The following is a 17,632-nucleotide window of genomic DNA, read 5'->3' as shown; positions in this document are numbered from 1 at the left end:
GGGAAGAAGAGGGAGACAGAAACATTGATGTGAGAGATGGAGAGAGAGAAAAACAATGATGTGAGAAAGACACATCAATTGGCTGCCTGCTGTATGCACCTTGACCCAGGCCGGGATCGAACCTGCAACCCAGGTTCATGCCCTTGACTGGGATGAACAAACTCATGATCCTTCAGTCAATAAGCTGACGTTCTAACCTCTGAGCCAAACTGGCCAGGACAGCATGTTTTTAGAAAAAGATAGTCCCAAGAAAAAACACTTACATAGTGCTTCATAAAGATTGTATATAATTTTAAACTTTTATATAGAAGGGCTAGTAATTTCTTAAAATTCAATTATAGTCGATTGTTTTTTTCTTATCCAATTATTGAATATAGTATGAGGCTAAGCAGACAAATCAAACTATAATGCCCAAGAAAAGGAAATCCTGATTGACTAAGTGATTAATTAACCAGTGATGAAATTATTAGATTACATTAACTATATATTACATTATATTTATCACATCTTCTAGTGGAGGCATCATTATTGTTTTATTATTGGAGAACATGATGTAACAACTTTGGTGATTTTATTTTTTGTACACATTTTCAAAATCTTGTCCAAACTTCCAATTTTCTATGCTCTATTTGGTTTGTTCTACATACAGTTTCTATCCAGTTCATAGTACGTTATAAAAGGTAAATTAAATGAAACTAACTTAAACATACTCTAGGTCCAATAAGCATATTAAAGTCAAACAAAATGTAAACATTTACCTGTTTTCCCATTGTTATGAATGAACGTGTTTTCCAAAGATGTTTTATCCCAACCCTGAAATTTAAGTTTCTTAAGATTCACATTTACTTGTGTAAGATCTTCATCGATATTGATAGGAGATTGTTTGGGGCTATTACATGTTGGATATTTCTTTCCCCAATTTTTTGGATTCAGTGCTCCTAGAAAAAGGAAGGGTAAGAAGTTAGTTTCATAAATTATCATGCAAAAGCTAAATTTTATATTATAAAGTGGTTATCCATTACATATATATTATATATAATTATATATAATAGGAAAAAAATGAGACATCTTTGAACCAATTCATACAACTGTGCCTAGATTTATATTCTGGGTTTCAATATAATACACTATAAAATAGGCCTACAGAACAACCACGTCAAGTGCAGAGATCAACACGCCTTTCTTTAGCCATCATACTCTTCCAAATCAACAGAAAGTCTAATTGTCATGTAAGGCAGTGAGTCTTAGCCCAGGGTTCCAGATTAAAGGTGCCCAGACGATATTGTTGACTTCCTTAGCACTCTCCATGGGGTAGCCCCCTTGAGACCTACTCTCATCCCTGCCATTCAAAGATTTAATTTCCATCTGCTCAGAGTCATATTTATAAAAACATAATCACCAGCACATCCTTGAAATATTTCCTTCTTCATCCACCCTTTTTTTCCCTTCTGGTCATAAAAGTTTTATAGTTTCATTAAGAAAAATAAAACAGTCTGACCTGTGTGGCTCAGTGTTTGAGCGTTGACCTATGCACCAAGAGGTCGCCGATTCGATTCCCGGTCAAGGCATATGCCCAGATTTTGGGCTAAATCCCCAGTGTGGGGCATGCAGGAGGCGGCTAATCGATGTTCTCTCTCATCGATGTTTCTATCTCTCTCTCCCTTCCTTTCCCTCTAAAATCAATAAAGAAAAAAAAATTAAAAAGAAAAACAGAGCTTTTTATAAAGATTTCGGCTTATGGTGAAGTGAATGTTCACCTGTTCCAAAGCATGAACAGTCCTGTAAACCAGCACTGCCTTCATTCCACCCCTACCTGAAACCATGAACCCTGTCTCATAAACTTATTTCACTGGTCATTATGGAGCTAGCACCCAAGCAGTGCTAGAAAAAGCTATGCTTAATACAAAGGTCTATTAAAATATATAAAATGTTGCGAGCCCAAGTCTTAAACTTTTCTGTGGCTAAACTAGCATTTCTGCAGCATTCCACGAAAAACAAAACAAAACAAACAAGAAATGGGTGGCAGCACAGTTTCCAGCTTATATCCTGTCAAATGCTTTTCTTTCAGAAAACAGGTTTGAGTAAGGCCAAGATTTTACATGATTGATGTTGAAGGAAATTATAAGTAAACACACCCTCCGTACCTGTAGTCTATGCAATCTACTTCTTGTAATAAAACAGCAATTTTCAACGGGTATGCTGCAAGAATTCTTAAATCGTGCAAAAACTGACTGTTTAGTGAAGGGCATGAACCTCTTTTCCCTTAGATTGTCAAATAAAAAATGACAACAGGCAACACAACAATTACCATCTGGTGTGAATGCCCTGTCTTGAATCATAAACATATAGGTCACATAATAAAGAGTTGCATCTTGTTGGTTATGTCACATAATAAGGTTGCATCGGATTGGTTAATTCTTGGTACTAGAAATCCTTATATAGAAGTATAGGCACTTGATTTATAAAAAAGTTGCTTTGGCCCTGGTCAGGTTGGCTCAGCGGTTGGAGCGTCAGCCTGTGGACCAGAGAATCCCAGGTTCGGTTCCCACTAGGGGCACGTACCAAAAAAAAAAAAAAAAGTTACTTTGGTGTAAAAAGGGTAAGTAATTAATACTATTATTATTGTTTTATAAATCAATCAAAATTACACCTACTTTTTTGTGTCAGATAGGCAAACGTATATTTTGTGTGTGCCACAGAATTTTAGTAATTAGTTTGTGTTGCCGTGAGATGAAAACAGTTGAAAATTGCTGCGATAAAGCAATCAGTGAGGATGGACTTCCATGCAGGCACTCATAATGTGACAAAATTAACTTTGTATAATTTAGCCCAGGAAAGAAATAATATCAGTCACACCATGAAACTTCCTGTATAGCCAGGGAAATTAAGGTAATTCATCTACCAAAATCGATAGGTGCTAAAAATTTTATTTTAAAAAACTCTAACTCTATTCCTGGAAAGCGCTTGAGTGTCACATGCTTTAAATATGTAGCGATGCAGATGCTGCCTTCCAGGAATAGCTCTGATGATCTGAGTAACTGTTAATTTCACTGTAATGAAATTGGCGAGGACAAGAAAACACTGCTCATTTTACTAGTGTCAGTGCAAGAGAAGCAGAGAAAATGCAGCACAAATCAATAAGGGCCTTTGTAGTGCTTAAATTTTTAATACAGTGAAATAAATTCCAAGACACTTAGGAAGGGTCTCATAGTTGTGGTTCACAGAAACACAAAATTTTAAGTCTCTGGTTAACCGTGCATATGATTGATAAACCAGCATTTCGTGATCTGTTTGGATTCTAATTTGATTTATCCGAACTGAACACTTACTTGATTTCTGAAACCAGTTCCTCCTACAATCTTTGTCATTCCTTAAACTTATAAGTCATTCTGATGCCTCTCATTCCTCCTCAGCAAGCCCTTTGGGTCTACCTTCAAATCATATCCCTAATCAGACCATTCTCATCTCCACCGATATCACCCTTGCCCAGCCCACTGTCATCATTAACTATGTCTTGCTATTTCACAAGAAGCATTACCATCACCTAGGAGATTGTTAGGAGAGTCAGTTTGTAGCCTTACTAAGTCAGAATCTAATTTTAACACAATCCCCAGGAGATTCATATATACATTTAATATTGAGAAGCAATGGGTTAGACATATCTATTGCCTTCTATCTGGTCTTCAGCTTCTTCTCCTGCCCCTTCCACAATTCTGTTCTCCACTTACACAGTAGGCAGGATTATGAAACAGCCCGCCAAATTTCCACACCCTATGTGGCTAGGTACTAAGAGTGGTACACTTAAAAAATGGTTAAGATAGTAAATTTTATGTTATGAAATTTTTACCACAGTAGAAAAAAATTATAAAGATGGCAAAAACAAACAAACAAAAATTGGGGACCTGGGCCTCAATCTTGCAACCACAAGGAAGTTAATTCTGCCAATAAGCTGCATATGCTTGAAACAGGACCCTGCATTGCAAACAGCATCTTGATGTTCGACTTAAGAGATGCTGGGCAGAGAATCCAGCTAAAAGGTCCCTCCTCTCTGACTCCAGATCCGTGGAAACTGTGAAATAACAAATGTGTGTTATTTTTCATTAAGCCATTAAAGTTATAGTAATTTGCTGTGAAGAATAAGAAAATTAATACAATAAGTAAAGTAATATTTTAAAACATATGTCAGATCGTTTGTCACTCCCTGGCTCAGTTCCTCCAATAACTTCATTTCACTCAGAGTAAAATGTAAACAAATGCCTTATCATGGCTGACATATACTATGTGCTACCACCACTCACATCCTCTCTGATGTCATTTTCTGTTGCTCTGTGGTGATCACTCTATTCTAGCCACATTGGCTCCTTTGTTCTGTGAGCATGGGAAACCTCAGGGCTCAGACCTGTGGCCACCTCTTCCTGGAATGCTTCCTGAAATGATCCTCCTCAGATGTCTGCAAGGTGCTCTCTTTCCCCCTCTCTCTCTCTCTTACTTTCTTGCTTCAATGAGGTCCCTGATCAAATGCATCTTTTAGAGAGGCTTTCTCTGGACATCCTGTATAAAACACACTTTCCTCCCTTGATTATTCTCAATTCCCTCTCTTTAATTTATTTTTATTCTCCTAAGATATTAATTTGTTTAATTGTTCCTACACCGAACCTAGAATAAAGGCCTTGGCACATAGCAGGTATTCAGTAAACATTTGTTGAATGATTAAATCAGACAAGTAAAAGATGATGATGTCTTTTGTAATATGAGTTTGAGCTCACAGGGATCTAACATTAAATGACAACAACAACAACATTTCTAAGCTCAACTGTAGGTCACATTTTCCTGTTCGCTATATGACAAACTTCTGCTGAAGGATATCAAGAAAGACACAAGGTTGAACCTAAATGTTGTCTGACATTTTATAGCACAATGATCCCAAGTAACAAGATTATGTTTGAAGTGAATCAAACAATTATACTGAGTGTGGGCCTGGTTTAAAACACCTACTAGATCATGGTGTCAAGTACAGTATATATTCAAGAAGCCTCCTTAATTTTTTTTTTTTTTTAATCCTCACCCGAGGACATTTTTCCATTTTCTGTTCAGATAGAGTGGGAGGGAGAGAGAGAGAGAAACATCAATGTGAAAGGGACACGCCAAGTGGCCGCCACCCGCACGGCCCTGGTTGACCCAACCAGGGCAGGAGACAAACTGCAACTGAGGAACACGCCCTTAGCGGGAACCAAGCTCGTGTCTCTCCAGACCACAGGCCAATGCTCCAACCGCTGAGCCAAACCAGCTAGGGCCTTAATTTTTTTTTTTTTTTTTTTTTTTTAATCCTCATCCGAGGACACTTTTCCATTCTTTGTACAGACAGAGTGGGAGGGAGAGAGAGGAAGAGAGAGAGAGGGAAACATCGATGTGAAAGGGACACATCGAGTGGCTGCCACCCGCACGACCAAGCAGGGCCGGGGACAAACTGCAACCGAGGTACATGCCCTTAGCGGGAACCGAACCCGGGTCTCTCCGGACCGCAGGCGGACGCTCTAACCACTGAGCCAAACCGGCCAGGGCTTAATTTTTGTTTTTAAAAGAAAAAAAAGGAGGCAGAATAAGGAAAATAATTTTTTATGAAAAGTTTATAAAACAGAAGAAGTCAATAAAAAGAAAAAAAGTTTAAAGAAAGCTATAAAACAACAAAAGTCCATTGAGGTTCTTTTTGCAAAGGACTATAGAAATGCAGTTTTTTCAGATTATAAGTAGAAAAGCAAAAGAAGTAAATGAATAAAGTGTTAAAATTGTGCACAAGGATGAAACAGATTGAAGAAGAATTAAATGTATTTTACATATCATTAATAATAAAGTATTAGATTAATCTCATGCTTCAACATTATTTTTTAAATTCCCGAATTAATTTAATTCATTTAGGTCACAATTTGAGACCTCAGTCCACATAGTGGTTAAAGCCATGCTGATGTACCCAAGAAAGCAGGTGTACAGAATTCATTAGAACTATCCTGTATTCACCAGAGTGTTATTAGCAGATGTGGTGAAGGAAGAAATTAGGACAGTTACTGTAGTTGCAACACAAAATTACCAGGCTAATTTACCCATAAGAAGAACTACAGAGTACTAAACAGAAGCTCTAGAAAATTAAAATAAATTATTCATTCAGATAATCATCATTCTTTTATCCATTTGTTGACTCACCTGAATTAGTACTACTCCAATAAATTCCCTGTGGTTACCTCTACTGGAGCATGTAACAGATTGTATTTTTGTTTGTTAACTTAATCTGTTTCATCTGTATCTTATTGCCAAACTCCTAGTAGGGCACATAGTAGAAACAAATTAAATTCTTGTGAAAGTCTCTGTGCACCAAATGAATGTAATCAATATTTAAATACTGTGAATTTTCTATTCCAAGCAAAATTGAAAGCAATTCTAGGTTTTGTAGGAGATGCACATTAACGCAAGTTTGTTGGCTTGCTTGTTCATTCTTGCATTTTAGAGGGTTGGGGGCATGTTACATATAAAGTAGACAGATGCCTAAAGGAGTAGTTGGGCTGAAGGAAGGTCAACATGGATACCAAAAGTATACATGTGAGCCCTGAGAAGTGAGTAGAAATCCTCATAGGCAGAGAGAACCAAAAGCATGTCTGGTTGAGTTGTGAGTCTGAGTGAACTCCCTGGGGCAGAAAAGTACAGGCGATGCTTAGAGAGAAGTGAACAGTCCAGTTTGGTCTTCTGAGCAAAGAGTGAACACTAAGGAATTGTACAGATGGAGGTGGAAAAGCAGACTGTGATAAAATGTACCAGGGTAGGCCGGTGGGAAGCACAGAGACTTTGGAAGAGTAAGGGAGCTCACAGCAGTCTTATCAGAGAGATTAGGCTGACAGAAATGCAGAAAAGGAGAGGCTGTGTAATTAGCAGACATTCTCACAGACATCATCTATTTGTTTTCATTTAAGTTTTACAAAATCCCTATGCGAGGGACTGAATGTTTTTCTCCTCAAATGTTATATGTTGAAATCCTAATCCCCAATGTGATGGTATTTGAAGGTGGGATCTTTGGGAGGTGATTAGGCCTTGAGGGCTGTGAATGGGATTAGTGCCCTATGAAAGAGACCTCGGAGAGTTCCCTCAGCCCTTCCACCCTGTGAGGTTATAAAGAAAAGAAAGCAGCCTAGGAAACAGCCTTCACTAGACACTGAATCCGCCAGCACCTTGATCTTGGCCTTCCAACCCTCAAGAACTGTGAGGAATAAATTTCTGTTGTTTATAAGCTAGGAGGCTATGGAATATGGTTATAGCAGTTTGAACAGATTAAGATACATTGTACTTATTTGAACCACAATATGTCTGTTTTATTCATGTTCCAACTTCAGCACCTTTCTTAGAACCTCACACAGAAGGATTAAACATTTCCTGAATAAACGTTTCAACATGATAGCTATAGTTACCTACTTTTCTCTTTGTATTACACATTTTGATCAATGGGTGTCCTAAATAAAAACACATCTTAAAAATGTCTATGTCAGGTAAATGTTATTTCACCAGTCTCTAACTGATGAAGTTTTAACTGAGGAAATGAACGTTTAAAATAAAGAAGAAATGAGCAAAAAGAAAAAAGAAAACAAACAAAAAAAATTGTATGGTTTTATTATTTGAAGAAAAAGGTAAGCAAATGATGAAAATGAAAGTGTTTTAAAAAATCATTCTTCCTGTTTATTTTGCATTATTCCTGTCGTGCCTTCCCTTCTAATGTGAGAAAAATGGATAAAATAATTTTAACATTGTGTATTCAGCAGAGAACCATTAAAAATTCATAAAGTTTTGATAAATATTCCAATGGGATTTCAAGTTACCATAAATTGCTGTTATTTAACAAGATTTGATTAAAAGTTGACATAGAACTGATTCTTCAAATACCAAGATATTAAGAAAAACATATATTGCTTTTAATCTTAATAAATTTTTTCTAGACCCGATTTTTTTATATATATATATGTATATATACATATATACATATATATATATATATGTATATATACATATATACATATATACATATATATATATATATATATATATAAATAATTTATTTTAGAGAGAGAAAGGGAGGGGAGAGAGAGACAGAGAGAGAGAGAGAAAAACATTGATGTACGTGCCCCAACTGGGGATCAAACCCGCAACCCAGGTATGGTGCCCTGACTGGGAATTGAACCCACCACCTTTTGCTGTATGGGATGATGCTCTAACCAACTGAGCCCCACTGCACACTGGCCAGGGCTCTAGTCCAGATTCTGAGGTAAGAAATGTTTGCATTTCTATATATTTACATGCAAAATATTAAAAGGCAAATACAAATAAAATATTGATGTTAGTCTCTAGCAGTGATTGTAGCATCCATTCCTAATTGGCTTGAATATACTCCAAGATCCCATACACTGTAAATCATCACAGCTTTATAAATTACTGTGGCCTTGCTATACATGTGTTAAAAAAGATACCAAAAGCCAAAATTAAAAAGTCTCTTAAATAGTATAAAACTATTAGCAGTAAATGACTTGAATTCAAATTCCTATTCTTCAAATATAAAGAATGAAATAAATTAGTGCTATTTTCAATGAAAATGAGCAGAGAATTTAGAATTCCAAGCAAGGTGGAGAGATGATACATTTAAGCAAACACTTTTCTGATGCAGCTGTCAGGTGCTTGAGACTGGGCAGCTTCCTCAAAGAAAAGAAACTAAATCCTAAAACACTGAATAACAATCATGAAGTAACCTATGTCACACCAGTGAATATCATCATATAAACTGATGGAAAGCAAAGAAAAACATTGTCTGAGATAGTGTCACTTGATGAAAACCAGAATGAGGATGTGTTTAAATGCACAAATCAGTGTGCCTATTTGTATTTTTGGAGCTGGAGAGAGCGAAGCAGTTGACGAATGCAGATAATGGCTATTACAGCTACTCTGAAACCAGATCAATTGCAAACAATTTTAGAATAAGAAGCTGTTTAGTCAAGAATGCAATTTCCTTTATTATCTGTTCTAATGGGATACTCTCATCAGGACAGTAAAAATTCTTTGTAAGCCTGTATGACGTATCCAGTTGACAGGGGGTGACACATTACACGTCAGGGAACGTAGTTACTAATTTATTTAGAAAATTTCTAGCACAAATGTCCTTTAATCTTTATGATGTTTAAGAAAAGTATTCACTGAAGTTTAGGTTAAATAGAAAGAGAGAATCAGAAACTTATTTCAAATGTCTCATTTCAAATTTTAGGACTTCTCAAGTTCCAAAAAATCCAAATACACAAAAACACCCAAAAGCAAAAATAAAAACTGTTGCTCTATAATACAATAAACAACTTAAGTTTTTGCAGGAGAACTCGAAGCAGAATCATTACCTGTGGAAGAGAGTCAGGTAGCAGAATGGACTTGAGAAAAACAGTGAACAATAAAATAGTGGACATTTAGGACTAATGGAAAGCCCAGAGGGCTTGGCTGATGTGAGAGGCACTTACACCTGTGTGTGTGTGTGTGTGAGTGTGTATTTGCTTGCAAGCTCAGTAGTCTGGTGGAAGAGCAGAGAGGGCAGGGAGCTACACTTCCACAGTGGAGATCAGTAGGACAGGTATGGTAGGTGTCTAAACGGTCAGGGAACTGGAGATTCTGGCAAGAAGGTATTAAATCTCTTCTTCTCACTTACCCTATCTCGAACCTGATATAAGAAGAGCAAGGTAATTAAAAAAAATGCTATTAAACAGTTACCATCAGTGTGTTCTGTATTTTTTCCTTCAAGATATAAAATGATAGTGTGATGGAGATGCGGTAGTGTTTCTACTGCTGTAGCCTGGTATCAAATATTCTTATCAAATCGAATAACCACAGCTGAAACTGAATAAACTGCAGGGACCATGAAGAGTTCTTGCTGTTCTACCCACCCACCCTGACAAGCTACCCCTTCTGAAAAAGAAGAAAAGGCTCAGGGACTAGGTAACTCTGTGATTAATATCATGACCTTTATGTTTGCATGATTCCAAAGGAGTCTGCTGTGTTTGAATATTCAGGCTTCAGACTGAAGGCAATGCAGGCTGATGGAGTGCAGGACTTTCCTGTGGTATTTGCTGTTAACTAACTAGCCTCAATAAAAGGCAGGAAAATTACTTGTGGAATGATGAGAGAGAAACAGAGTGATATTTCTTTAATTTGTTGCTACAGGCTGGCTACTACCAATGAGAACAACTACAGGACCAAAAAGGCCCTAGAAGTAACTCTTTGGTCTGAGAAATGAAAACTCTTCTTGTAGCATAGCTCTTAAAGAGCCTTGGAGTCGCTGTAAACCCCCTGTGGCCATCAGCTTCCCTGCTCTCCAATAACCTATGAGCCAGGCTCTTATAGGAGGAGGCAATGGCACAGCAGAAAACACAGTTTTTCTGACAGTAACACCACCATCATGTCTGCCCCCAAGGCTTACTGTGCACATACTTATTTTGATATGGGGCGTGACTCTTACTCTGTTTCCTACTTTTGGTAAAAGGACAAGAGATTCAGAGTTGAAGTCTGAGACACAGATATAACCCTATACCTTTCTATTGGTGATAAGACTTTTTTAAAAAAAATATATGATTTATTGATGTTTTTAGAGAGGAAGAGAGAGAAACATCAATGTGAGAGAGATACATCAATCAGCTGCCTCCGGCACGCCCCCCACTGGGGATTGAGCTCACAACCTGGGCATGTACCCTGACCAGGAATCGAACCAGTGACCTCCTGGTGCATGAATTGACGCTCAACCACTGAGCCACATGGGCAGGGCTGTGATGAGACTTTTGATAAGTTTTTCTATGGCATTGTCTTGTTTTGGTTAATGAGCACGCTGTCTATAAGACCAAATATTCTGGTTTAATTCCTATGTAGAACCGTCAGTTCCTCCTTTCTGTATACACTTATTACAGGATTCTTTCCTCCATGCATGCTTCTGCTCACATGCAAGGGCTAAGAGAAGCTGCGGGAAAATACCATCAATCCATTGCTTCAGCTAGGAAGTTTATATTTTGTATTATCTCTAGACCCCATCAAAACCTAATCCCATTGTCCATTGTTCATGCATTCATCAAACACTTAATGAAGTGCCTAGTGTGAGATAGAATATAAATCTGGTGCAAAGGATTCAAATCTGAATAAAACAGCATATATCATCAAATAACTCATGTTCTAGTGAGGACCCCAAACCCATCAACTGTGAATTATAATGGAATATAATAAATATGATAGCAGAGATATGCATGGAGTATTCCAGGGACATAAAAAGGTTGTACCTAATTCAGATGGAACAAGAGACAAAGAAGACTTTTGAATGAGAAGATACCTGAGAAAAGTCTTAAATGATGGGTAAGGATTATCAAATTGAAGGTGGGGAGGGAAGTCAGGGCCGAAGGTATCTAGAAGGAGAGAACAGCAGGAGTACAGAATGATTATTTGGGGAAAACAGCAGGAAGTTCTATGTGCTGATACATAAAATGCAAGGCAGGGAGGGGAGAGGAACGGGCAGACATGGTTTAAAGGCCAGGGCAAAGGGTTTGAACTTTTTCTGATAGGCTATTGAAGGGATTTAAGTTGCAGGTACTTCTCAACTGAACTTATTTGCTCCTCACCCTCAAATCACATCCCCCAACACACACAAACCCCTGAGGTGTGCTCCTCTGACTTGATGTAGGACCATTTGTAGGTTAAGTTTCATTTAGAGTGGCTAAGACCCTTTCCTGCGCAGCAAAGCACATTTATGGTTACACACAGTTTACAGAGGAAGACCTGCTCCTAGTTTGTTGAGATTTGGGATAAAATTGGTTGGTGGTTCTTATGAATCCCTGAGCAGGTGCCCCAAATGCAGAACTAACATTTGCCATGCCGAGAGCACAGGCACAGTGGCTCTGGTTCCTCCAAAGTGAGAGGGTACCTTAACTTGAGGGATGGAGGCAGGTGTTTTTGACTGAGAGTCGATGTTACTCTCTAAAAACGTCTGGTGTTATCCTCCATGACACTATTCTTTTGGTCAGGGGACCCAAGGTCTTCTGTATGAATGAGGCTCCATAAGCTTATCTAGTCATTGTAGGTTTTGTGCTGTCCCCATCACCCTACCTATGGTCTGGATAGTTGGGCTGCAAATGATCTGGTGGCACATGGAGACACGGTGGCCTCTCATCACAGGTGAGACATTGCTCCCTGTGAGTGCACCACCTGCACAATGGCCAGGTGGGCCCCAGGTGTATTGATAGAAAGTAGAAAGAACTGGTCCTCCCATCATGGGAGGGATGCTGTACCCTCCCATAGCATCACCTGGATGCTGCACAGATGGGTTTTAGGTGCTTGGAAATAAAGTGCAACTACAGGTATGTCTAAATGCAGGGATGGTGCTGGGACTTGCATCGATACTGGTGGTGTAGCCAGGAGAGTCCCGGGGGTTTGTAAAAGGTGAAAACAGACATGTCTCATGACATACCTCTATTCTCCATGGTGGTGCCTGTTGCAAGTGTAGGAGGTTCTCTATGTCCCCATGGGCTGCAGGTGCACTGATGGCAAGTGTGAACACTGATGCCTTCAATCACGGGAATGGTATTATTCTCTCCCATTACTTACCACCTATGCTATGGACAGGTGGGCTCCAGGAGATGAGATTTGAGGTGGAGCCAGCAGTATATACAAGCACTGGGGTGTTACATGCTCCTACTGCAAAAGCCAATCTGTGGCCAGATGGATCCTCAGTTATATGGCCAAAATGAAATATAGTAGCAGTGCTGTGTGTGTTCCTAAGTCCATCTCCATTGTTAATGCTCTGGATGCCTGTGCATGAGTGGGATGGATATACTGGTCCCATAGCCTCAGGACCCATGATGACAAGTGGGCCAACATATGTACTGGCAAACAGTGAGTTAGGTGTCTGGGTCGCACCTCCAATGCCAGCAGTAGTGGATGTGTCAATGGGGAGAACACAGGGGTTGTCACCAATGGCCAGCTGGGTGTTGCCAGTGGTGTCAAGTGCAAGTTGCAAACCTGCACTACCTGAGTGCATCATGCTGCCCCTGGCTGGCTGGACTGCAGAAGTTAGGCCCCCCACACCCTACACTGGGGCAGTCACTTTTCCTAAGATTAAAGGAATTTTAGGCTGTTGCCCATCACTGGACCCAGGTGTGGGCTGAGAATTTGTTCCTGTGTCCAAGGGAGGGTTAAGCACTTGGGTCGCTCTGCTCACTATTTTTTTAGGTCAATGGGTTGAGACATCAGCCGAGGAAATGCTGCCACTGGGTGGTGCATTGTCAGGATTAGGGAGGTGCCATGGACAATGGGGAGTGGTTCTCCCTGGAGACGGGGAAGAATGGGAAAGGAAGCCTAGGAAGTAGGGGTGGTATCTATAACCTCCTTGGTATCAAGGGCAGGGCTGAAGTTTTGCAAAGGTGCTGGAACATAGGTGACTACAGAACCCACATGCGGTGGTCCGATGCTAAATGGAGCACTGGGCAGAGGTTCCCTTCTGTTGACCATCAGAGTCCCTAAGGTGGGCTGAAGTGTGGTTTGTGGGCCAATGGCATTATTTTAGGTAGGGCAGGGATCCTTCAATGCAGGTGGGCCAGTAGAGGGAGTGTAGGGCAGTTATGCTTCACACTGTAATGGATTTGGTAAAATGGCAGGAATCTCATACTGAAGTCTGCAGAAAATATCATTACGGCACCATAGAAAGGGAGAGTAGTGTCCATTTCAATAACCTCAGTATCTAAACTACACTGAGAGGTCAAATCTACAGATGCCCTGAATATGTTGATAGCGGAGACCTTCCCAGTTTGAGTGGCCAGGGGCAGGGTGTCTGCAATCACTGGGTCAGGCGGAGAGAAGGAAGGGGCAGGCTGAGTGTCACTGCAGGCAGCCATGACCTCTGCTTTGTCCTCCAAGGTCTTTTTACTCTGACAGTGTTCTCCAAGGTGCCCTGGTTTTCGTCAGCAAGGCAAAGCAGCTTAGGAAGACCACCCTCAGCAGTGGTGGTCGTGGTAGCAAATATGGTGTGGACATTTTGCATTTGCAGGGCTTCCTACTGACAGAAGCCAGTGGAGAACTGCTCCTTGGTGGGAGGTCTAAACACTTTTCACAGGGCATCTCCTTACCCAAAGTTAGGGAACCTGGCAAGCTGGGTGGAGGGTCTTCACCCAGCCTTTCCTTTGTGGATCTCCTGCAGCAGGGAGCAGCGTGGGGTTGGGTCAGAGAGCTCTGCTGCTTCTGAATAGGCTTCAGAGGAGGCAGGACATGTCCCACAGGGCTGTATGAGCTTGTGATCACCAGGCCTTTGGAGGAGAAGCACATGGGAAACAGGTGTTTCCACTCAAGTTGTCTTGTGGGGTGTTGGGATTAACCACCAGAGGCCCAGGACTGCATTGCAGGAAGTGAGAACTCCATTGGTCTTCAGGGGCCTGCATATCAGAGGTGGATCCCCACTGCTATGGGGGCTGTTCTGGTCATTTTCTCCATTTTTCTGTACCTGATCCTCTTGGGGTGGCCTTTGCCATCCATTTTGGGGGTCTGTTCTTGGATCTTTATTTCCATCTTCTTTTGGCATGGAAGTGGATGGTACAGGATGGTACTGGCTTCACAGCCTTGTCTACCTGTTCAGGTGGTGAATGCAAGAGAGAAAATCTGCACCCTGGAGGGAGAATATAGATGATTGTTGAGGGTCCTAATATCATAGAGGAGACAGCATGTGCTTCTCTGGAATGTTCTTCTAGTTCACTAAGGGGAGGATCCCCAGAGGGAAGCATGTAGTCTGTATGAGAGGACGCTGCCTTCTCCGTGCAATGTATAAGTCAGGTTTTTTTTTTTTGTTTTTTTTTAATCCTCATCCGAGGACATTTTTCCATTTTTTGTACAGACAGAGTGGGAGGGAGAGAGAGGAAGAGAGAGAGAGGGAAACATCGACGTGAAGGGACACATCGAGTGGCTGCCACCCGCACGACCAACCAGGGCCGGGGACAAACTGCAACCAAGGTACGTGCCCTTAGCGGGAACCGAACCCGGGTCTCTCCGGACCGCAGGCGGACGCTCTAACCGCTGAGCCAAACTGGCCAGGGCAAAGTCAGGTTTTTAAGATGCATGATCCTGGTGGAACAGCCTGTGACCAGGGCTGACAGCAGGTGCCGGAACATTGGGGTGGTCCTGGCCAGGCGGGGCATCATAACAGCAGACAGGGACGACACTGGGTGAAGGGATGACTGTGGTTGAATGGCAGACAAAACTTACAAAGCAAATTGTCCATTTATACCCAGTTGTACATCAAACTAACTGGAGAACAGAGCAGAGATTGGGAGAGCTTCTGTGCTTCCTGCTCTCTGAGGCTCTAGCATACACTGAACTAACTCCAGCCAGGAGCTTCTGATGTCTCCATGGAAACATCAGGGTGAGCATGCCAGTCCAGGGAGCAGGATGAGAGATCAAAGTGCAAGGATGAGAGGCCTCAATGACTAGTCAAACCTCTCTGAGAAAGAGGAAAAAGTTCAGGACTGGGAGTTAATTAGCTGTGAGGATTATGAAGGACGGTAGTAAACAATCACTTTAACGATTCTGGCTCGGGTGACTGAGGATGGCAGTGCCACCAGGAAAGAATCAACAGTTGCCAAGTTATTTTGTCCCATGTCATCCTCCACCATCACTCTGCAACCATGCATTAGTTTTGGGGGAGGGAGGGAGAGATATCATTTTCTGTGCTCTACACCGAGCTCTCCTCGGAAAGCACTGATAATCCAGAGGAGTGGCATGAAAGTGGCCTAACTGAACTCTTTTTTGGGTCAATTCTCTACTATGGGTGTGGCCAGATGGACCAATGGTTCTCAGGGCCCTCGGAGCATGTTATATAGTTTCAGGGGACTAAAATGATACCAAAAAATTAGCCTGATGATTCTGTGCATGAGAGAATTGCAAACAAACAGATAATAAAAGAGTTCTCTCATCAATAACAACACAAAGAATAATTTAATGGGAGCAGAATCCTTAAACACGTTATTGCTGAATAACAAACATGTGACATCAGCAATCATTTTTATTGCTTTTTTAAAAAATGTTTTTTTCTTTATTGATTTTAGAGAGGACGAGAGAGAAGGAGAGAGAGGTAGAAACATGAGAGAGAACATTGACTGGCCGCCTCCTGCATGCCCCCCACTGGGATGGGGCCCACAACCTGGGCATGTGCCCTGACCAGGAATCGAACTGGCGACCTCTTGATGCATGAGTTGACACTCAATCACTGAGCCACATTGGCCGGGCTATTGCTTCTTATAACAGAATAAAACAAAATATGTTTCTTAAAATAATAATAAAAAGGGCTAGAATTGAAAAAAATTTTTTTCAAATAATTAAAGACCTATTTGCCTTTGCATACTTCTACCTTTTCCCAGTCTTGCTACTGTTATCATGGTCCTTCCAAACCAAGTGAACGTTCTATAGACAGATAAACATATAGATATAATTTGAAGGAAATAATGACATATTAAATTTCTTTCTTCATCTACAATTTGTAATAAACAGTCCAATGAGAGCTAGCAGAACCCATGAAATATAAAATAGATGACAAGAAGTACTACCCAAATTAAAAGTTGAAATGAGAAAATAAAAAGCGTTCAAGAGATAATTAAACCAAAATTTTTTTTTAGCCAGAACAAAGCAAGGTTATTTATTCATTTTACTTTATAAGATTTTTTAGATACTCCAATCACAATCATTTTACCAAACTCATATCACCAACAACCAGGGAGTTTTCCCATCTGTGAAAGGATTGTATTGTAAGAAACGTAACTGCTTCCTGGCACACAGAAAACATTTTCAGTGTCTCACAGAGCTTGAAAAACGAGACCTGTGACATGAGCTATTACGATGCTTTTCTACAAGAGAATCCTTCAAGACATAATGCCTTCAAGTCCAGGCAGCCTGTGACCTCCCAGACTCCCTTCTCCAGTTGCTCTTTGTTAGGGACAGCGGGGAGCACAGCCGGCACTCAGGGAACGCCCCAGGCCCACACCCTGGGCCAGCCCTGGGCGCATGCTGCGGGAGCCGGGCTGTTCAGCCCAGAGGAAGGCCAAGCCAGCCCTGCCTTTGCTGCACTGCCACACCCCACCCTTGAACTCCTGAGCATCAGAGCCTTGGTTGGTGGGTTGCAGCCTGAAGAACAAACCTGCTGTAGCTTCTCTGTCCTTTTGAAAAAATGTGCAGCTTCCATCACTGTGCCACTAGTGAATGAACACAACCACAAATTGTTCCAGCTGTGTTTCTAAAGTTCAGGTTCCTTTTTATGCTATAATTTTATATTAACGTTTTTGTTGTTGTTGTTCAGATGGAGTGGGAGGGAGAGAGAGAGAGAGAGAAACATCGACGTGAAAGGGACACATCGAGTGGCTGCCACCCGCATAACCCAACCAGTGCTGGGGACAAACTGCAACCGAGGTACATGCCCTCAGCGGGAACCAAAGCCGGGCCTCTCTGGACCGCAGGCCAACGCTCCAACCGCTGAGCCTAAACCAGCCAGGGCATATTAACTTTTTTAAAGGATAAATAAACTTCTCCCCGCTTTTTGTGTGTGAGCAAAAGTTGAATGTGA

At 40.9% G+C, this 17,632-nt stretch overlaps 1 protein-coding gene across 1 annotated transcript in view; it reads right to left on the bottom strand.

The window, feature by feature from the left end:
• The window catches only part of PTPRZ1 (protein tyrosine phosphatase receptor type Z1), a 142,665-nt gene that overhangs the window by 90,478 nt on the left and 34,555 nt on the right, over positions 1–17,632 (bottom strand). Inside the window, exon 3 of the mRNA XM_036246326.1 lies at positions 759–938. Within this exon, the coding sequence (XP_036102219.1) occupies positions 759–938 (180 nt within the window). The remainder of the gene's footprint in view (positions 1–758; positions 939–17,632) is intronic.

Source organism: Molossus molossus, unplaced genomic scaffold, assembly GCF_014108415.1.
Source record: "Molossus molossus isolate mMolMol1 unplaced genomic scaffold, mMolMol1.p scaffold_m16_p_7, whole genome shotgun sequence".
Lineage (NCBI taxonomy): Eukaryota > Metazoa > Chordata > Mammalia > Chiroptera > Molossidae > Molossus > Molossus molossus.
The sequence above is the reverse complement of the archived record's forward strand: the minus strand, read 5'-3'. Positions and strand labels throughout refer to the sequence as shown.